The sequence below is a fragment of the Stylophora pistillata genome, chromosome 6 (assembly GCF_964205215.1).
Source record: "Stylophora pistillata chromosome 6, jaStyPist1.2, whole genome shotgun sequence".
Classification (NCBI taxonomy): Eukaryota; Metazoa; Cnidaria; class Anthozoa; order Scleractinia; family Pocilloporidae; genus Stylophora; species Stylophora pistillata.
The window spans coordinates 31266482-31286363 of NC_142524.1; the positions used below are offsets into that span (position 1 = coordinate 31266482).

Consider the following 19882-nt stretch of genomic DNA (forward strand, 5'->3'; position numbering starts at 1 on the left):
AGATTTAATCTTGAGTTCGAGAAGAGCTGAGGTGAGAATTTCGTGGACTTCAATGGCTACGTTTTGCCTATCGAGGTAAAGTAATCGCTTTGTTTTCTTTGAATATATCCACCTCTTTACCTAAAATTTACTCAGATCTTCCTTGTCTTAGTCCTCCTAATGATTTTTTTTAAATGCGTGATAACATATCCGATCGAATGAAAGATCGTCCATTTACTCGACACGTGTAAACTCCGCACTTTGATTTTTCATATTTTTTGACATAACCGGGTTTTTGCATAGCTTAATGGTATTTCTGTAGATCTGAATTTTAAATGTAAGCAATTTTCAGCCCTTATCTCAAGTTTCGGTAAATTATACTGACTGAAGTGCAACAGAACCTTGGACTTGCAGATGCTGCCTTTGAATTGTCACCTGATTTAAAAAAGCTTCCAAGTGAATTTTGGTACCTCTTTTCTTGATTTTAAGGATTGTTTCACTCCTTCTGGTGTGGATAATTCCAGAAATCAATGCAGTGGATAAGGGAAACTTCAAAAAGTGTGAACAAAGTAGCTTTTGCAAGTAAGTTGGTGTCATAATAATGTCTTATTGTTTTATTTCCATGGATAGAAGATTTAAAGAAATGCGAATTAAATTCTCTTGAGAGTCTGCACTGACTCCATAAATTTAATGGTTCTTTAATGGGCAGATAGCATTAGACAGGCTGTCTCTACAATCTAAGTTAGCTGGGCATAGCCTTGCTCTATTTTGGGTTTTTGAATGTAATAAATAATCATAACCACACTGGCGTAAAGGACGTGCACGTTTGCTCAGAAGGAGATCCGCCAAACAATGTGCATTTACATGTGTTAAAAGAGTCTAAACAAGACACTATCTATATAACTACAGATGTAAGAAGGAGGAGTTGGTTGGCAAGGTCACATGCAAGCCATCCCCCTCTCCTTTGATATTCAAATTAATTCAAGTAAGATGCTGAGGTGGGAAATTCTGCCCACTATTATTAACTTCATCAGATCATAGCTGACTTTTGGTATCTTCAAGTTTGATATCTTGGCAACACACCAACAACTAGCTCATGTAGGCTATCTTTAGGGCTGCAACCTTCTTATAATGGGTGGCAGGAACAATTAACTTTGACTGGAAACTAGAATTTGTGACGAAAGTACCTCAGATGCATAGAAGTCTTAAAGTTTTAGAAGTTCTGAGTGATACATTTTAACCTGGGAGAAACATTTCTTTGTGTGGTGTTATCACCCAGGTGAGAGAGGTCCTGGGAAGGATTGTTGTCAGTAGTAGTGACTGATGTTTCAACAACCTTTGTGGAAGTCGTAATAAAAATTGAGTTTGACTTGCTAAGGTTTTTTAAAGACCATTGACTACTACAGACAATAGTGCACTTTAAAGATGACTCTCACAAGGGCGATCAGACCAGATGATCAGAAGTTTTCATTTCACCAAGAACCACCTCCATCATTTCTGCCCCCACTCTCCCACAAGCATTCAAACATCATTGAACTCCAGCCACAAGGTAGCCTGCGTCGCAGACAGTTTAAACCTCCAGTATAGACGGACTATACTGGGGATTGTGTGACACATCCGGCTGCAATGCAGGCTACAACAAGGTGGAATTGGCAAACTCAGTATTGTGTTGAAGTTTAGGTCGGGGGTAGCTGAGCAACAAGACAACCAGGTTGGGAAGAAAATGAAATGTCTCAAAACGTTTGTCACTGATTGTGCCATTAATCACTTTCCAAGCATGAGAGATACTCAACCCTTTGAACTTCAAATATTCAACTTATTTTGATTGCATGCAAGTACATGCTAGCATGATCAACTGAAAGCCAGTCTCAATTGGGATTCAAACAGAGTTTGCTGAGTGTTAGAACTGGGTTTGGGGTATTGAGCTAACAGCCTCCCGGTTAGCTCAATGGATAGAGCGCTGGACTGTTGTGCGGGAGGTCGAGGGTTCAAGCCCCGGCCGAACCAACACTCAAGGTCTTAAAATAATTGAGAAGAATTTGCTACCTTTCTATAACATCAAGAAATGGTTAGATATTGTAGTCTTCTCAGATAGGGACGAATAAATGGAGGTCCCGTCTCCTGCAGGGTTGGGGTAGGAGACGTTAATTTCCTACACACGAGATTACTGTGTGATGGATGTCCTCCCCTGGGGTGGGATGGGTGGGAAGGTGAGATCAATAGACCGAAGCGGCTGCCAGAGGCGTCTGATATGCTGACGTCTGTTCTCAACCTTACACTGCACCCGTAATTTAGCCTCTGGGCTGCAAGTGGTCAGATATAGACTATATACATATTCATGACAATGGCAATGACAGAGAGTGACAAATTGATTACAATCATTTCTTTAAGTTTATGGAGTAAAATGTGTGTGATATATTTGAGAAGAAATTTAATAGCAGTTGTTTTTTATTGTTTTTTTGTTTTTGTTTACAGGAACAATAGGGCCATCCAAGCAGGAGAGTCGCCATTTTCAGTAGTCAAAGATTCAATAGTGTTTACAGATTCCTCTTTTGATGTTGATATACTAAACAAGAAATCAAATGTATTACTCAGTCTAAAGCTTCAAACATTAGAAAAAAATACTGTTAGATTTAGAATTAATGAAAAGAACCCAATTAGACCAAGATATGAAGTCAAAGATGTCTTGATTAAAGAACCAAAGACTATTAGGTAAGGATATGACTTAACCTTCTTGTAGTATAAACTTCAAGTCTTTTAGCAAGTGCTGTTGTCATCTATGTTTTTGTGCATGCATTTTCTCAACATCTCATTTGCTAGCTGAGCTTTAAAGATACAGCTGTATGCACAATTGTTTTAACCCAAACCAGTTAATTACATTTATCCACCATGACTGTAAATTTCTTTTTCTCCTGACACATTGATTAGCACTTGATCAAAGTCATCTAAATTTACATCTAGATGACTTTGATATAAATTATTTTGTTGGCATGACATTAGCAGATGTTGTTTTAGAGAAGATATTTCAAAATTTTGTACTGTGGATGAAGCACTTGAAAAGATTTCAGAGAAAGATTTGGCAATTAACTAAGGTACAGTCCCCACAAACAAAAATAAAAATGAAAGAGAAAAGTTTTCTTTGGTAAAAATTAATTAGTAGTCAATAGCTTAAAAACATTTCTCCTGCCAATGACTTTTTGAGCAGCACATATTTTCAAGAAATAAAATTGTGGCAGATCTTGAAAGAAATTCTGCACAGTACTCCAATTTTTTTTTTTCTGTTAGCATGGTAATTATTCATTCCTCTGACTTATGCTCCAATGCTTTATTCCTCTATTTTTTGGTTTCTTTTTCTTTGTTTGTTTGTATTCTCTTCTCTCAGCAGAGATCTGAAAGAAACAAATCTGAGATTTTATATGAGTTTCGGCCTCTGTTTGTTCTTATCATTACCTGCTGTCATTGCTCTTTTTCAGTAACCAAAAACTCAAACAGGATGATGAGAGTGTCCACATTGGATTTAATAACAACAGTGTTGTTTTAACATACAAACCTTTTCGCCTGGATTTTTTGGTTGATAATGAAGTGGCGGTGTCTGTGAATTCAAGAGGGCTGATGAACTTTGAGCATTATAGGGAGAAACAGTAAGCTGCAATCAATCTAACCCTGTCACTCACATGATCTTATTCAATTTAGCAATTCTCCTTACCGCCTGCCATACAATTCTTGTGGTGTTCCTTTGGAGAATTTTTAATGGGATCAACTAATAATCCCTTAGTTGATATTTTCCTTTATTCTCATCACTTGTCTGCTGGACATTGGTTTGTTATTGGAAGGAGAAATTCTGTCTTGATCACTCATGAAAGTTAAAGGGTTAAACTTGATATTGATGCTTTTCATGTCAAGGGTTTTCACTAAATGAAGGTTCCACTCCTGTTATGTACAATATAAAAGGTGTAATGTCTTTGCATCATCTCCCTCTGTATCCTAACTAGGAAAATTCCTGTCAAGGTTGAAGATGAAGATGAAGAAGGTCACCCACCTGGAGAAAATGAGGAAGAAAAGTCAGATGATCAGTCAGAGTCGGTACGAGAAATTCAAGTTAGAACCATTTACATCCTAAAAATTAGTATACACGTCCTCCATACTGTTCTTTATACATTTTCTTAGGTATTGACAAGGAGAATTAAGAATTGTTTAACAATCAGTAGCTTCTTTAGTTGGTGATTGTTTCCTTCGTTCTTGTGACCCTTACAGTGTGTGTTATTTGGGGGTGATATTTGTTTTTTTAGGAAGAAAATGCTGAGAAAAAAGAAGAAGAAGAGGAAAGAGTGGAAGAGGAGAACTGGGAAGAAAACTTTAAAGAGCATCATGATTCAAGACCACGAGGTAATTCAACATTAGTTCTGTCTATGCAGTAAGTAATCCCATTTGCAAGAGTGATCATGAGGGCCGGCTGGCCCCTAACTCAACTTTCTGTGGCATGGAATGAACTAGGAGTATTTCTAATCCCCTCTGGATGGGATTTACTGTAGGGTTACCCCCTGCATTAAATTCAGCAGTACCCATTTCAACACCTGGGGGAAGAGAGGCACTGTTAGAGTAAAGTGTCCTGCCTTAGAACAAAACATGATGTCTCTGGCCAGGGCTTGAACCTGGACCACTCGATCCCAAGTCAAGCGGACGCATTTATAATTATGAAGAATTTGGTAATTATTTGCCTGTTGCCTCATTTTTGATCCAATGTGAAACTTTTGTGGAGAAATGTCATACATGTAAGTTTGTTGCCATGTTGTTTACTGTACCTTTTCAATTTTCATTCTCGTAGGTCCTTGTTCTGTTGGTTTGGACATTTCATTCCCTGGTGTTGAACATGTGTATGGAATCCCGGAACATGCAGACACTTTAGCTCTTAAGACAACTGTGTAAGTTCTGCTGTAGAGGGTTTATACAGTAGAACCATGCTTTACTCCTGGTATCACAATGTTTGACTGCATGGGCCAGTGATAAAAGTGAAATTTGATTCTAGTTAATAGCTTCTCAGCGGTAGTTAAAGAAGGATTTGGGTATTTACTTGTACCTTAGTTTTAAGAAATGTTATTTACTTGTTTATGGACCTCAGTGTTTACCTGCAGGGGTGATAAATGGTGAAGTCCTGTACTCATCAAGATACTAGGATACCTGTATGAAAATTTTAGGAGACTCAAGGGAAATTTTTTTTTCACAAAACTCCTTTTTATGTATTACCAATGCAGCTGTCAGAAGTGAAGTCAAGAGAAAGGAGATGTCAAGACTTAACTGTCACTAAGGCTGACACAACTTTGAAATTGAACAAATAGTTTACTATCTAGACCTACCATTCGCCAGTCCATATACACAGTGGCAGATCCAAGGGAGGGGCACCAGGGGCATTCCCCCCTTATTTTGGGTAAAAAAAAATAACTACAGAGGGAAGAAAAGCCGGTATGTGAACACACACAAACAAAAACGGCCCCCCTTGGCTCATGGTCTGGATCTACCACTGTTACCTGTAGTCAGGCATATAGGTACTTGAATATGTTTAATTACTGGATTTTCATTTTTTCAGTGGTTCAGAGCCATACCGTTTGTACAACTTGGATGTATTTGAGTATGAGCTGGACTCCAGAATGGCTCTTTATGGAAGCATTCCTGTCATGATCGCTCATAGGTAAGTAAACACAGAGTTTCTCACTTTTTACTAAAACTTACCGGTACACATGTACATGTAGTTGACAATTAGGAAAAATGATGGAAAAAAGTTGTTGGATTCCATTACACTCTGACTCCTGAACTTTCAGTGTTGCACGCACAGTTGGTGTGTTCTGGATGAATGCAGCTGAAACATGGGTGGACATCAGTTCATCCAGTGCTAGAAAGGTACGTGAATGTTTTCTTTAATCAGATTTTGTCCTCATCACCTTTTAACTCCTAAGATATGATTGTAAGTTTTCCTGTCTAGCTACTACATATTTCCTTGTAAATTAGTTAAGAGAATTTTTGTTAGATCTACCTACATATACATGACAACTTGTACATGTACCAATTTCTAAAGATCTCAAAGAATTCTTCTTACTGTTCACTATACAATTCTTATGAAGCTACTTCTAAGAATTTGGTATTTGGTCAACTAATAATCCCTAAATTGCTATTTTTTGATATTCTCCCCACTTATTTATCTGCTACTTATATTGTAAGTGTTAAGAAGACGTTAATGAACTTGTGCGCATGCTTTGGGACTATGTAGGCTAATAATATCATAAGCAAATCACGCGGACCTTTTAATTTTGAAGTGTGCAATTTTTTAGAAGGAGTTGAAAAGTTTTTAGTTTATCGAGTAGCAGTTTAGTTTAATGGTCGTTGTCGTTTACCGTGAGTCTACAGTTTACCGTGTTGGAATTAAAGTGTTTGTTTGGATTTCCCGTTTCGCTTCTAAACAGTAAGCTTGGGAGATATTCTGTCTTGGCAACTTGTGGGAGCTAAGGAATAAATTTATTTATTAGACGCTTTGTTGTATAGTATAGCTGAGCATCAAAATGCAAACAACGAGTAAAAATACTATATCTTATTAACCAAGAGCGAGGGCTGTACTGGGAGAATATCGGCCTGAGGTCTTGACAGTACAGACCGAGAGCAGCAGGGTCCGTACAAAAGAGACCGAGGGCCGATATTCTTCCAGTATGGTTTCGAGCAAGCTTGGTTAATAAGATCTAGAGATTTATTATACGACTGAAGTTCAAAGGGACACAAGTGCGGTATCATTCAGGACCATTCGGGACAGTGCCCAGTCTAATACTGAGAGAATATTGACCGGCAATAGAGCATTTTGATTGGTTGATTTTAGTTATTGGCCCTCTGACTGCCCGAGTCGTGTAATAATCATTGATACTATACAACAAAATGTCTAATAAGAGATTTATCATCCAACATGCCAAATTGTTATTTCAGTGGGGGCGAATCTCATGGATATTTCTGGAGTATAAATATTGTGTGATATTTGTACTCGTTTATGAAGTTATTTGTACTCTACAGAGTGTAGTTGAATGATAAGTATGAGCATTCTCAGTACTTTATTGTTAGATAATGCATGGATGTTACAGAGAAAAGCTACATGTAAATTACCTCCAGGAGTCAAAGGGTTGGATTAAAAGCAGAGAATATTACGTAGGAGTCAAGAGCACCAAATCAATTCTTAACAATAACATGTAACAAAATACATTTTGATTTTAAATAAATTTTTCACATTTTTAAAAATGATTTTTGTGCAATTGAAATCATTGAACAAGATAACATGTTAATCATTCAATATTTCTCTTCACTAAACACACTGAATCATGGAGAACTTGTTTTATTAAACAACTGCAGAATTTTAATGATGTTGAAGTTTAATCTCTAATTCAATACTTCTATTAAGTGGCATTTACAAGGTTAATATTTCATAAGCTCTGCAGGATAAAAACATTATACAGAGTAGTGTAAGTAAGTGATAACTCATGGTGATATTTAGCATGGGATTAGCCCGCTTCAGGTTTGCTACTTTTCATCTTGAGAGATTTACATGTAGCTAAATAAATGCAGGTGATACATATTTTAGTAAGTAAGCTGGTTATGTCAAATGCTCTAACAATGAACCATTTGGAAGTCCCTTAAAATTTGCAATGTTGAAACTCCTTCGTACATTAAGTTTCATCTAAAAACCAAAAGAGAAAACTTTGAATTAAAATGTTGATATTTTGATGAACAAACATTTCAGTTACTTTGATAATTTGATGTTTTAATAGTATTCACACCTTAGATTTTCTTAAAATGAAGCCCACATAACATGACGCGAATCCTACATCCAATAAATTGTTTCTTTGAATGGAGCACTGGACACAACTGAGCATTAGTCAGCCTAAAGTTGACTAAACCAAAAAGGCTTAGCCTGCCCTTGTGTTCCACTGTTCTTTTGTTTTGCAGTCCATGTTAAACTCACTGATGTCATTTTTCAAGGGAAGTGAAGAGGTCCCTCAGGTTGACACCCACTGGATTTCAGAGAGTGGCATCATTGACGTGTTTGTCATGCTGGGTCCAAAACCTCATGACCTGTTCCAAGAGTATGCTGCATTCACTGGCACTACAGCCCTGCCACCTGTAAGTGTGGCTTCTTTATTTTATCTGAGTCTGTCTCAGTTTTCACAGTTCTCGCAGCTGATTTCATATATTTCTTTACTTTTTTTTTGAGAGCTCACTGTGAATTAGATTTTGCAAACTGAGCCCTGTTGCACAGTTTAAGTCTCGTCTTTAAGTTTAGGTCTGTGCAAGTAATTTAACAGCACAGAAGTTGGATCGAGTTTATCCCTGTTTTTGAAGCATGTTGGATTTTTTCTTATTACGTTAAATTGTTTCATCTTTACATGCTCACTTTGGAGGTTGGTTGGCTGCATCTTGAGATGCTCTAGTGTGACAGTGTGATGCTGTTAGTGAGTTTCACATGCGCTGATCAAAACTTGGCTTTGAAGCATGGAGTGATATAAAATAGTTTTTTTTGGAAGGCAGTCTTTGGAACCACCCTTCTACAAATGATTTAGCCATTAGATCTTACCTTTTGAATCTTACATCTTTGATGATCTTTTGTTATAGTTGTTTGGGATAGCTTATCATCAGAGTCGATGGAATTACAATGATGAAGATGATGTGAAAAAGTATGTTGCACTTGAGTGGCTTTGTTGTCTTCATATACTAAATTTTTTTGTATTATGTTCACTGCCTTAATGAGCCACTAAAGTGAGGTAGATTCTGTTATATGATTGGCTACTTGGATGGGCAAGACAACGGGCTTGTCTTGTTCCTTGGGATTGCCCTCTCCTCTTACCTTGTGAAAGACAGAAAATTGCCTAAAGCTTTAACTTCTGGCTAACGGACTACTTACCAATTTTTACATCAGCAAAAGCTCAATGTATGTCTTGAAGACAGTTCAGGCAAAAGCAACCAAAACGATTTTGAGAAGAAACTGTAGCAAAGTGAATTTCTTTGGTCAAGGTTTGTTCAGGCCGTGGAAAACTTGAAAGGCACCTAGTTCTGCAGTATCATTTCCAAGTCTGGAAAGTCCTGGAAATTAAGTTTGGGTGATGGAAAGTCACAGAAAATATTAAATGAAAGCTATATCTTTGTAATGAATATAAAAAAAAAAGGTTGTATCTAATAGGAAGCAACACTCTTTGATCTGTAATAACCCTTCATAGCTAAGCTGTTCTTCCTGTGATTTTTTTCAGTGTGGATAAAGGTTTTGATGATCATGATATTCCTTATGATGTTCTGTGGCTGGATATTGAACATACAGATGGAAAGAAGTGAGTACAAAACTTAATTTATTCGCTCCCTTGTGTTCTGTTGTTTGAGCAGCAACCTGAGGTTTTTTTCCGGGTACTCCGGTTTTCCCCTCTCCTCAAAAACCATCATCATTTGAATTTATTTACACACAACCCCACAAGCTGTTCAGCTTTAAACATTATCGTGTCTAAATAAATAAATAAATAATAATAATAATAATTATTACCATTATTATTATTATTATTATTATTATTATTATTATTAGTATTATTATTATTATAACGCAGTTTATTGAACTTCAGTATGCCAGGAAAAGAAAGTTTCATAAGGCGCACAGCGTAACCTATGAAACTACACATCATTGCACTTATAAAAAATATAAAAACCTATTTGCTAGCATGGAAATTTATGTAAGATACAACTAATACTAATATACCATCGCTAATTTACAATCTATTATTAATATACATAACAACTAAGTCACGTTCTGTGAATAAGATCACTGTAAAACTTTTAAACTAAATTCTCTACATAAGTCGATTAATCTTCTAATATACGGAACTCAATATTTAAATTCCCCTCAATGTTTAAAACTATCCTTCAAATTAATATTCATATGCAGGAATAAACTTCATGCTTATATAATGTTCTTATCATGTTCAACCTTTCAAAAGTTTCTTTTGTAGTTTTACTGTTCATGTTATGATCTTAAAAGTCCTTGCAATATTCAACGTACTTGACACTACAGACTTCTGCATGTTTCGTAGCACATCTTTTGTCTTTTTTCCCAACAACTTCCGTAATCCCTCTTCCGTAGTCCTTGATAAACCCCCAAGTAGGTCCATTATTATTATTATTAGTAGTAGTATTATTATTATTATTAGCTGCAATAAATGGCTTGCATATCCCGACACAACCATTTTTGGAAATCGAGGAAGAAGAAAAAAAAAATCAAAGAAGCAAAAATTTTAGCGGTTGACATAATGCTTATCAGGAGTTGATTTTAAACAGAAATCGTTCATGTTGAAATATCTTCCCTGTACATGTCTATCGGACCTTTGGGTAAAGGAAACAACACTCAAGTACCCACATCTGGCCTTTTATTGAACCTAGGCTCTCACCGTCATTTCTTTAATTTTCCTTTACCGACCTTCATGAAAAAATGGGGAACGAGCAACGGAACAATTTACAGGGGTGGTCTCACTGAAAGCCGAAAAAACTAAGTGGAAAAAATACCAGCCACAGAACAAACAAAGAGTTGTGATTTCAAACTATCCCTATACGACGTGCCTCATCATAGATGTCTTTGAAGTGTATTATTAGCTATAATAATAATAAAAGTCTTTATTAAGCACTCTAAACAACAAACGTGTTTAGTTACAATGATATGAACTCAGCAAGTATAAAACTAATTAACTAAATTACTAACTGACTAACTAATAAGAGAACAAACATCTATTAACAAAAGTCCTCTTGAAACGTTCAGTTCTGACAAGCGGGAGAATATAATTATGGCGCCTCTTACGTAGCGTAACTATTGGTCGCTCTGGTGGCAAAAGGTCATCTAAAGCTGTTGTAAAATCGCTGTCGGTGATGTTGGCCCACAACTTCTTATCTTTTAGAATAATAATATTTTCAATGGAAAAAAGCTCTTTACAGTAACCAAGCTGTTACGTATTGTATTGACTATCCAATTTAATGTAGATATATGACTTGGGACAAGCATAAATTTCCAACTCCTGACCAGATGCAGAAAAACCTGGCATCAAAAGGTCGAAAGGTAAAGCCATCAACGAGTAGTTATCAAAAATTCGAGTAACGAGATCTAGAACTTGTGTTTATAATCGATCAGCGGTAGCGCGTGTTACAAGCTCAGGCCTTATAACACAGATTCTGCAGCATAGTTTTCAGGTGTCTTTTTTAACTTGCAAGAGCACTATCCAAAGTGCACCTTCTCGTTACAGCATTAGTACATTGCGCATTAGGCTTGCGATATCGAGAAAGTTTTTTTTAAACTAGGTTTCCATCTTACGGAAATCTCCATCGCCAACAGCTATAGGAATGAATGGAACTTGAGTTGGAGAATTTAACGTAAATGGTAAAGAGAGGAAAAACGGCTTTTGAAAATTTGCTCAATTTCGAAATCTTGTTAACACAATGCATGAGTATTCTTTCTGTTTTTGTTCTTTTGTAGTTTCTTTGTTTTCACTTATTGATTTATCTAATAATTGTTATTGTATTTTAGATGGTTACTATAATTGATCCCCACATCAAACGCGAAGGTGGATATCACATTCATGAGGCAAGCTAAAAACTTTTAAAATAATTTTGGTTCGCGAACCCAGAGTTTGACCTAGCTCTCAAAAATAGTATTTTATTTTGTTTTTCAATCTTCTATGCTATGTATCCACTCAACATTCTCTCTAAATTTCTGATCTCAGCAGTATACGAAGTGCTTGTAACATGTGAACCTAGAAACGGTCCAGTTCACCACTCGGTTGCAACGGGCGGAGAGAGGTTGGGCCCGACCTCTCTCCGCCTTAGTTGCAGGGTATAGAGCACCGCGATTCTGAAAGTCTCAACTTCATTTGCTCGTGCGGTTTGTTCAGTTTTACGTTTAAATCTCACAGGAAGCGACAAAACTGGGCCACTATGTGAAGAACAAAGATGGCGGAGAGTATGAGAACTGGTGTTGGCCAGGTAAGCTATGCATAAAATAGAACGAATAAAAACGCATTGTTGAGTGGGGGAGAGTTGACTTGAAATCCTTAAGTGTATCTGACACAGCAATAAGTGAAGAAGGCCAAAGTTTCGCTCCTCCCCTTTAAAAAAAAACCGCGTCATCGGCCAATAAAAGACCCAGAAAACCCTCATATATTTTCTGCCAGACTCTCACTTCATCGTAATGAGAGTTTATTATAGGGCCATCATCGGTTTGATTAATTAAAAACTGAAAATGGTTTAATTGATCTCTCAAACGACAAGTGCCTTAACGGTAAGAAAACTGTTCTCAGCGTCCCTAGAAGTCTATTTTCCTCCGATCCCTAGGAACCTCATCCTGGATCGATTTCCTCAGTCCGGAAATTCGCAAATGGTGGGCCAGTAAGTTTTCTCTAAGCGAGTATAAGGTAAGTCACATTTTGGGAAAATTTTACTCTTTCCTAGGGGTTTTGTAAAGTTTACTGGTTAGTATTTTATTCGGAACTTTTTTTCACGACGACACGGAGCAAAAGTAATCATTAATTTTGATTTTTTTTTTTTTTTCTGAGAAAGCAGAGAAAATAGTCACATTATTATGTAGCTTTTTCTTTGCGTCTTCGACTCCTTCTCTCGGAGGGAAAACTCATATGTAAGAGTTTAATACGTGATATACAGGGCTCGACACTAACTTTTCAACTTACTAGCCAAGTGGCTATTGACATCTTAGATGTTATGACAATTTCAGTTTGTTTACTTGCCAAACTGACTTGTGAAAATCTAAAACCACTAGCCAAAACTGAATTTCTACTAGCCTGTGGCTAGTGGGCTACCGTTAGTGTCGAGCCCTGGATATAGGAAGCTTTGACGTAAATCTGAGAAATTATAACATAACCAAAGTAAAGCGCGCGCTCTGATTGGTCAGTTTAGTGTCCCCCATGTGCCCCTGGGTGTACGCAGCTGACGAGAGCAAATGCTAAGACTATTTTTCCGCGCGCGCTTGTTTTTTCTGGTCACGTAAGATTTGTTAAATAAAAGGGAACTCTTTAGCTACAATGTATCAATGTTATGTTATAAAACAAATGGTAAACGCCACAGCGTACACTATTGAGTTATGGATGCACTTGGGAGGTTTGCTAAGCACTCAAGAAGCTAGAGTCGCTCTCGGCCATCGCCTCGCGCGACCCTTACGCTTCTTTCGTGCTTAGCAACCTCCCGCGTGCATCCATAAGTCAATATATAGTGTACGCTGTGGTGTTTACCATTTGTTGAGTGTCGTCCAATTATCCTCTCTGTTCACTTGTGATGTTTTCTTTTAGGGCTCTACAGAAACTCTTTTTACCTGGAATGACATGAATGAGGTTAGCATAACGACAGATATATTTTTCTGGTAGTAGCGTAGTAGAAAATGGCTCTAAAACAGATCTGATCGCAGTTTTAGCCATGGAGGATCTTCGTCGTTCGTACCGTAATCTGATCGTTTCTCCTCCCTTTCAGCCTTCTGTTTTCCATGGACCGGAAATAACCATGCACAAAGACGCGCTTCACTTCGGGGACTGGGAACACCGCGATGTGCACAACATCTACGGCTTCTATCAGCACATGGCAACAGTGCAAGGACAAATAGACCGTTCAGGGGGTAGGGAAAGACCGTTTGTCCTGTCGCGAGCATTTTTTGCCGGAACTCAAAGAAATGGTAAGTGTTTGTAATCAGCGGAAAAAGAAAGCGATGTAAAACTGGCTATGAAATGATTTGAGCTTATTTCCAGTGACCAGCCTAACAGGATATAAAGCTCACTACTGAGGCGCTTTAAAACGGAAGTTATCAAACTAAAACCAAGCTAAGCATAGCAGCCAATTAGAGAAGAGGACAATGATAAGAAGAAAAAAACTAACCCCATAAAACGCGGGAAAACATTAGTGACAGGTCGCGATTCGTCTGTGGTTTACATGTGATTGGTTGAGGAGTAGCACCAGGTTTCTAGACCAATCACAGCAGCTAACTAACAAAAACTAAAGTAATCTCGGAGTGCTTTGGTTCCCCAAATTGAAACTGCTTATAATAATAGAAACTTGCTCTGCATTTAACTTACTGCGACTGTAAATTGATTTGTAGGTCCAATTTGGACGGGTGACAACATGGCGGACTGGAGCCACCTAAAGGCATCCCTTCCAATGATCCTCACTCTGAACTTGGTCGGGTTACCATTTTCCGGAGGTGAGGCGATTTTGATTCAATCAAGTTCGTAGCTGATTAGTTTCACGACGATTCACTTCGTGTATTTTTCTGCTGTTTTTATTCAGCTGATGTCGGTGGCTTCTTTAACAATCCTGACCCAGAGCTGTTACTCAGGTGGTATCAGGTAGATTTTCTTTCTTCGACTTATTCGTTTTCACTTCTGTTTTGTTTTTGTTTTTTCGATGGAATTAAAAGGGGTCGCGGGGCGGGCACAAGGAAAGTTTGCACGCGGCGTTTGTTGTTATGTGTCGTGTTTCATCCACTTGACTCCAATGTGTTTTTGTTGGGTAATGCCTCATACAATTTTGTCATGACTTGTCAAGTGGTGGCGTTCAGTTGGAAATCGCTTCAGTGATCTACTTCGCTTTGTGCGTACCGCGTGCCGCGAACCAAAAACTGGATCGCTTCGTTCAACCCCAGGTTTGAAATGCCGTGACACTCAAGCATGATTTTAACCATATATTAGAAGCTTGAAGCATGATGTGCTATTTTGATTATCACCATCAACTCGGACGAAGGGAAGGTCTGCTTTCTAACGCCTTATGTTGTACTGGATGTTTTTTTCAGGCGGCTGCTTTCCTCCCCTTCTTCCGTGCGCATGCTCACTTGGACACAAAGCGCCGGGAACCGTGGCTTTACGATGAGCAGTACAAGAATCTGATCAGAGATGCCATCCGTGTGAGATACTCATTGCTGCCCTATTGGTACACCTTGTTCTACCACACCTCCGAGACGGGCACGCCCATAGTCCGGTAAGTGTTCGCCGGTATAGTATCCGGACAAATGCGATTAACAACTGTTTTTCAAGTTGAGCATCCGATCGGAAACCGTTCGGAAACCAGTCGGAACTAATATAAAAACTTCGGAAAATATCGAGAGAAGAACTCGTTCTCAAGCCGCTGTCACATTTATGCTTTCTTTTGTTTTAACTGAATGGATTTTAAAAGAACGAGTTCCTGAGTAATTCATCTCATTGATTCTGGCTCATTAGGCCTTTGTGGGTGGAGTATCCGGAAGAGAAGAACACTTTTGCAATGGAGGATGAATTTTTGCTCGGTAAGTTTAGTCTTGTGAGTAGCTAGGCTTGATTTCAGCCTTTTTTTGTCGGTCAGTCTCCGATCCTCTCAAGAGGGAACTCCCGGGAAGGAACGCAGGCTCATTTCCTTCATTTAATTTCATTTCGTAATCTACGCAGGGAGCTTTTTATCTCAGAGAGGAAACAGCCGTTAATTAGATATTCCGATTATCTTTTTAGGAAAGGATCTTCTCGTAAAACCAGTAACCACTCAAGGACAGAACTCGATAGATATTTACCTTCCAGGAAAAGGAGAGGTAGCTTATTTTACATCGTAACTGCGTTTGTCTAACGTGTCCTCGTGTAAGAATCGTTTTGGGGAACATACTTTCTTTTTTTTAATTTTTTTTCTGAGCAGTATTGGTACGACCTGCATGATTTCAAGATTTACCGAGGGGAGAGTACGATCTACGTGTCTACACCACTCGAAAAGGTAAATTCATTGATTTAAGTCATACCGCATATTTAACAAATTTCAACTACCTTTCATTTTCTTCCCTTCTGTGAGTCACTATTTCGTGGGTCGATATCTAATCCCTCACCTTTTGGAAGAACTCAGTGGATGAAGAAAAGAAGATTTCTCCCGGAATACTGGAGGATTTTTGTAATGTGAAATTCTTCTTGTAGATCCCAGTGTTCCAGCGGGGAGGAAGCATCATCGCCACCAAGCAACGAATCCGCCGATGCAGTGCACTCATGCACAAGGATCCTTACACTTTGACGATGGCCTTGAACCCCAGTGTAAGTTTTGGCATATTACTACTACACCTTAAGTGACAATTGAACGAACGAACCTGTGAATGTGCAGTGTACGCGCGTACGGATGGACGGACACTCGGATGAACTCCTTTTAGCAACACATACGTGTTTATGGCCAGTTTTTACGTGGCTGTTATAATAACATCTAATGTCATATAAATGTCGGTCCCGTCGATGAGCAAACGGTTCGCGCGTTGTACTTCTCTCAAAAAAGTCCGGGTTGGAACCCTGGCTGGGTTCTTGGATTGAATTTGGAGGGTAACATGAGATAGGCAAACGTCTCATTAAGAAGGGGGGGGGTGGGGTAAGGGGGTGTATGGGGTCGGGAGGGGGAGGAGGTAGTGTGAATTCTCCCAGTCGCCCTATACTTAGATAAGAGGAAAAGCTCTGGCATGCTAAAACTAAAGAATCCTGTTCAATTCGTAAGCTTATTTCCTTTCTGCGCAGGCTGAAGCAGAAGGAGATCTTTACGTGGACGATGGACACACCTTTGACTACAAGAATGGTGCCTACATTTACATGAAGTTCTCATTCGGTGGCGGACGATTGGTAGCAAAGTAAGAATACTTTTCGTGTCTGTTCTCTCGATGAGTCATTGCAAAGAACATAAGTGCACCTCGCAGATGTGTACTTGCTAAAATCTACCTTTATTTTGTATTTATATTCTATGGACTTGTGAGTCTTATCAAACGTTATTTACTGAGGTAATTTTGAAGCAAGGATCTTTTCCGCCCCGTAGGAATGCATCTAAACCCATCCCCCTTCAGCCTCAGTCTGAAGAATCCGGGATTTTATCATCGATATGGAACATCCTGTTAGTAGATTTGTTCTTGTCTTTTCAATATATTTAACATCTTGATAGCGGTTTCTGATATAGACCTGTCACGAAGCCAAACGTTTATCTAAAAATTCTAGAACTGGGCGAGATTCGATTGAGGCCTCCTGCTTGCTTAAAAGTGTGAGAGGATGATTTTCACAATTGACTTAGGAATGCTCGGTATAAAAAAATAAAAAATTCCGCTGTTCCCTTCTGATTTTGACCTTTCGTTTTTATCATTGTTGTTATTGTCATTTTCTTATTTTTACCGAGAACATTATCTTTCGCTTTCATCACTAGACTGCAGATAAATTTGTTGCCTTCATTTTCATCATTGTCCAAAAGAATCCCATTGACATTCGTATTAAAAGAGTATGTCCCATGTTTGTCGCGCAAACCGCTTTGGATGGATAAGCTACCGTTACTCTCATGTTTCTTAGTGGTAGCGTCCGAAGAGGTCACAGGCTCGATCCCTGTTAGCAGCATTCAATTTTTGCTCTCTGAACATGAGTGCGTCAGTCACTGAAAAATATCGCTAGGTTTGTTTTCCATCACAAGGCGTAATTTGCATCATTGCCAAAAAGTACCCCCCCCCCCCCCCCTTATAACATTAGTATCGCCAAACTTTCATGGCCAAGGAACGAAAAGTTTGCTCAAGCTCAGTGGTAGAACATCCTAAATTTTAATCCCGCGGTAATTTGGTAAAACTCCGATGGAAGTTATTTTTTTTCCAAAAAAAAAACATTTTTCCATTTCATCGCCAGGCTGAAGGTTAGTGTTCTGTTGATAAACGTCACATTTTACTTTTATCTTGAGGTTGCGCATGGCTCCACTATCTTTATTCACATAATTTCCCAAACAATTTCACACCGACAGCAATTCTTTAAACCGTAAGAGTGACCTGTATCGAATTTTTCCTTACAGTAATACTCCTGAATCATTCATCAAGATCATGATAATAAGTGAAATGATCGCCAACCTGAGAAGCTTTGATTGTTAAACGAATTCGCCTTTTCATTACCAAAAGAAATGTGTAGAGAACAGTATGGAGAATACAGATACCGAGGTTAGAATGTAAGGGTTGAAATCCTTAGTTGTCATTAAAACTGGCGTACAGTTTCCCGTAGCTCGGCGGTAGAGCGTCTGAGGTGCAAATCGGGAGTTCATCAAGTCAACTCCTTTTTTTTGTTTTGTTTTGTTTTTTTTTTTTGCAGACGTGAGGCGCCGAACACTCAGTACACCACAGCTGCTTGGATAGAAAGGATTGTAATTCTTGGAATCAGTAATGCTCCGAAAGGAATCTTCCTTACTGCTGATGGTAGGCCACTTGATCAACCTCAGATTCTACTCAGAGAATTTCCTCTCTTTGTGGCGTATTTGTGATTATTTTTTCTCCTGTTTGATTGTTTGTTTGTTTGTTTTGTGCGTGTGTGTATCTCCCTTGCGCGTATGCGTATCTCACGTGTGCGTATATGTATCTCACTTATGCGTATGTGTATCTCACTTGTGCGTATTTCCATCTCAATTGTGCGTAGGTGTATCTCGCTTGTGCGTTAGTTTATCTCATTTGTGCTTATGTTTATCTCACTTGTGCGTAGGTGTATCTCGCTTGTGTGTATGTGTATCTCACTTGTGCGTATGTGTATCTTGCCTGTGCGTATGTGTATCTCACTCGTGCGTATGTGTAATTCCCTTGTTTGTATGTGTATCTCACTAGTGTGTATTTGTATCTCCCTTGTGCGTATGTCACTTGTGGGTATGCGTATGTCACTTGTGGGTATGTGTATCTCCCTTGTGTGTATGTGTATTTCACTTGTGCGTATTTGTATCTCACTTGTGCGTATTTGTATCTCACTTGTGCGTATTTCTATCTCACTTGTGCGTATTTGTATCTCACGTGTGCGTATTTGTATCTCACTTGTGCGTATTTGTATCTCACTTGTGCGTATTTGTATCTCACTTGTGCGTATGTGTATCTCACTTGTGCGTATTTGTATCACTTGTGCGTATTTGTATCTCACTTGTGCGTATTTGTATCTCACTTGTGCGTATTTGTATCTCACTTGTGCGTATTTGTATCTCACTTGTGCGTATTTGTATCTCACTTGTGCGTATTTGTATCTCACTTGTGCGTATTTGTATCTCACTTGTGCGTATTTGTATCTCACTTGTGCGTATTTGTATCTCACTTGTGCGTATTTGTATCTCACTTGTGCGTATTTGTATTTCACTTGTGCATATTTGTTTCTCACTTGTGCGTATTTGTATCTCACTTGTGCGTATTTGTATCTCACTTGTGCGTATTTGTATCTCACTTGTGCGTATTTGTGATTATTTTTTCCCTTGTTTGTTTGTTTTGTGCGTGTGAGTATCTCACTTGTGCGTATGTTTATCTCACTTGTGTGTATCTCACTAGTAGCCTCAAACAGGTTGTCCCGTGCTTGTCTCGGTCATCCTCTTATAAGAGAGCTTTAATCGAGAAGCTACACAGTGAAATTAATTTTCTTTCCACATCGGAAAGTCATGTCTAAGGAAAAGAAAATCTCTTTTCAGTGTGTACAATTTATCATTTAGCTGTCGTGTGTTTAATTCTTTTTTGTCGTCTTTTTTTCCTGAAGGTGGAGAGAACAGACATCTGCAGTTTGCGCACGATACTTCAACGAACACGATGACAATCAAGAAACCTGGGGTTAATATAGCTAAGGAATGGACCATCTCTATGCACGCCTAATTGTTATTATCAGTAATTATCAACTTTTTTTACACATTTTCGGGAATTGTTTTCACGATAATATATAAGACGAATTCCTCTCGTCTTTAATTAGGCACGGCGATCTAGCCACTAAGTGAGAAAGCTTTTGTAACAACTAGCTGTAAAGCAGGAATTAAAGTGATTTTTACAAACAAAGTGTTGGTGTACATCTGACCATTTCTACGCATGTCCAGTATTTGCAGGCTTATTATGTTCCAGGCTCTTTGCAGACACCTC

The 19882-nt window shown here is 38.5% G+C and overlaps 1 protein-coding gene across 4 annotated transcripts; it reads left to right on the forward strand.

Moving 5' to 3' along the window:
* Positions 1 to 3: 3 nt before the first annotated feature.
* LOC111338570 (neutral alpha-glucosidase AB) lies at positions 4 to 19801 on the forward strand. 4 transcript variants are annotated; one of them, XM_088762543.1, is made up of 29 exons: positions 4 to 75; positions 469 to 561; positions 2455 to 2691; positions 3453 to 3620; positions 3972 to 4062; positions 4269 to 4365; positions 4805 to 4901; positions 5564 to 5665; positions 5796 to 5874; positions 7954 to 8127; positions 8617 to 8678; positions 9249 to 9326; positions 11011 to 11086; positions 11552 to 11608; positions 11937 to 12006; positions 12355 to 12434; positions 13323 to 13364; positions 13501 to 13699; positions 14120 to 14221; positions 14308 to 14366; positions 14810 to 14994; positions 15234 to 15298; positions 15498 to 15574; positions 15676 to 15750; positions 15945 to 16058; positions 16524 to 16633; positions 16816 to 16890; positions 18108 to 18211; positions 19512 to 19801. In XM_088762543.1, the coding sequence occupies exons 1-29, from the start codon at positions 53 to 55 to the stop codon at positions 19622 to 19624; spliced, it is 2904 nt and encodes a 967-aa protein (XP_088618669.1). In that variant the 5' UTR covers positions 4 to 52; the 3' UTR covers positions 19625 to 19801. The 4 variants fall into 4 exon arrangements, with proteins under 4 accessions (XP_088618669.1, XP_088618670.1, XP_088618671.1 ...); XM_088762544.1 differs by having other exon boundaries at positions 7987 to 8127; XM_088762545.1 differs by lacking the exon at positions 16816 to 16890.
* The last annotated feature ends 81 nt before the right edge of the window (positions 19802 to 19882 follow it).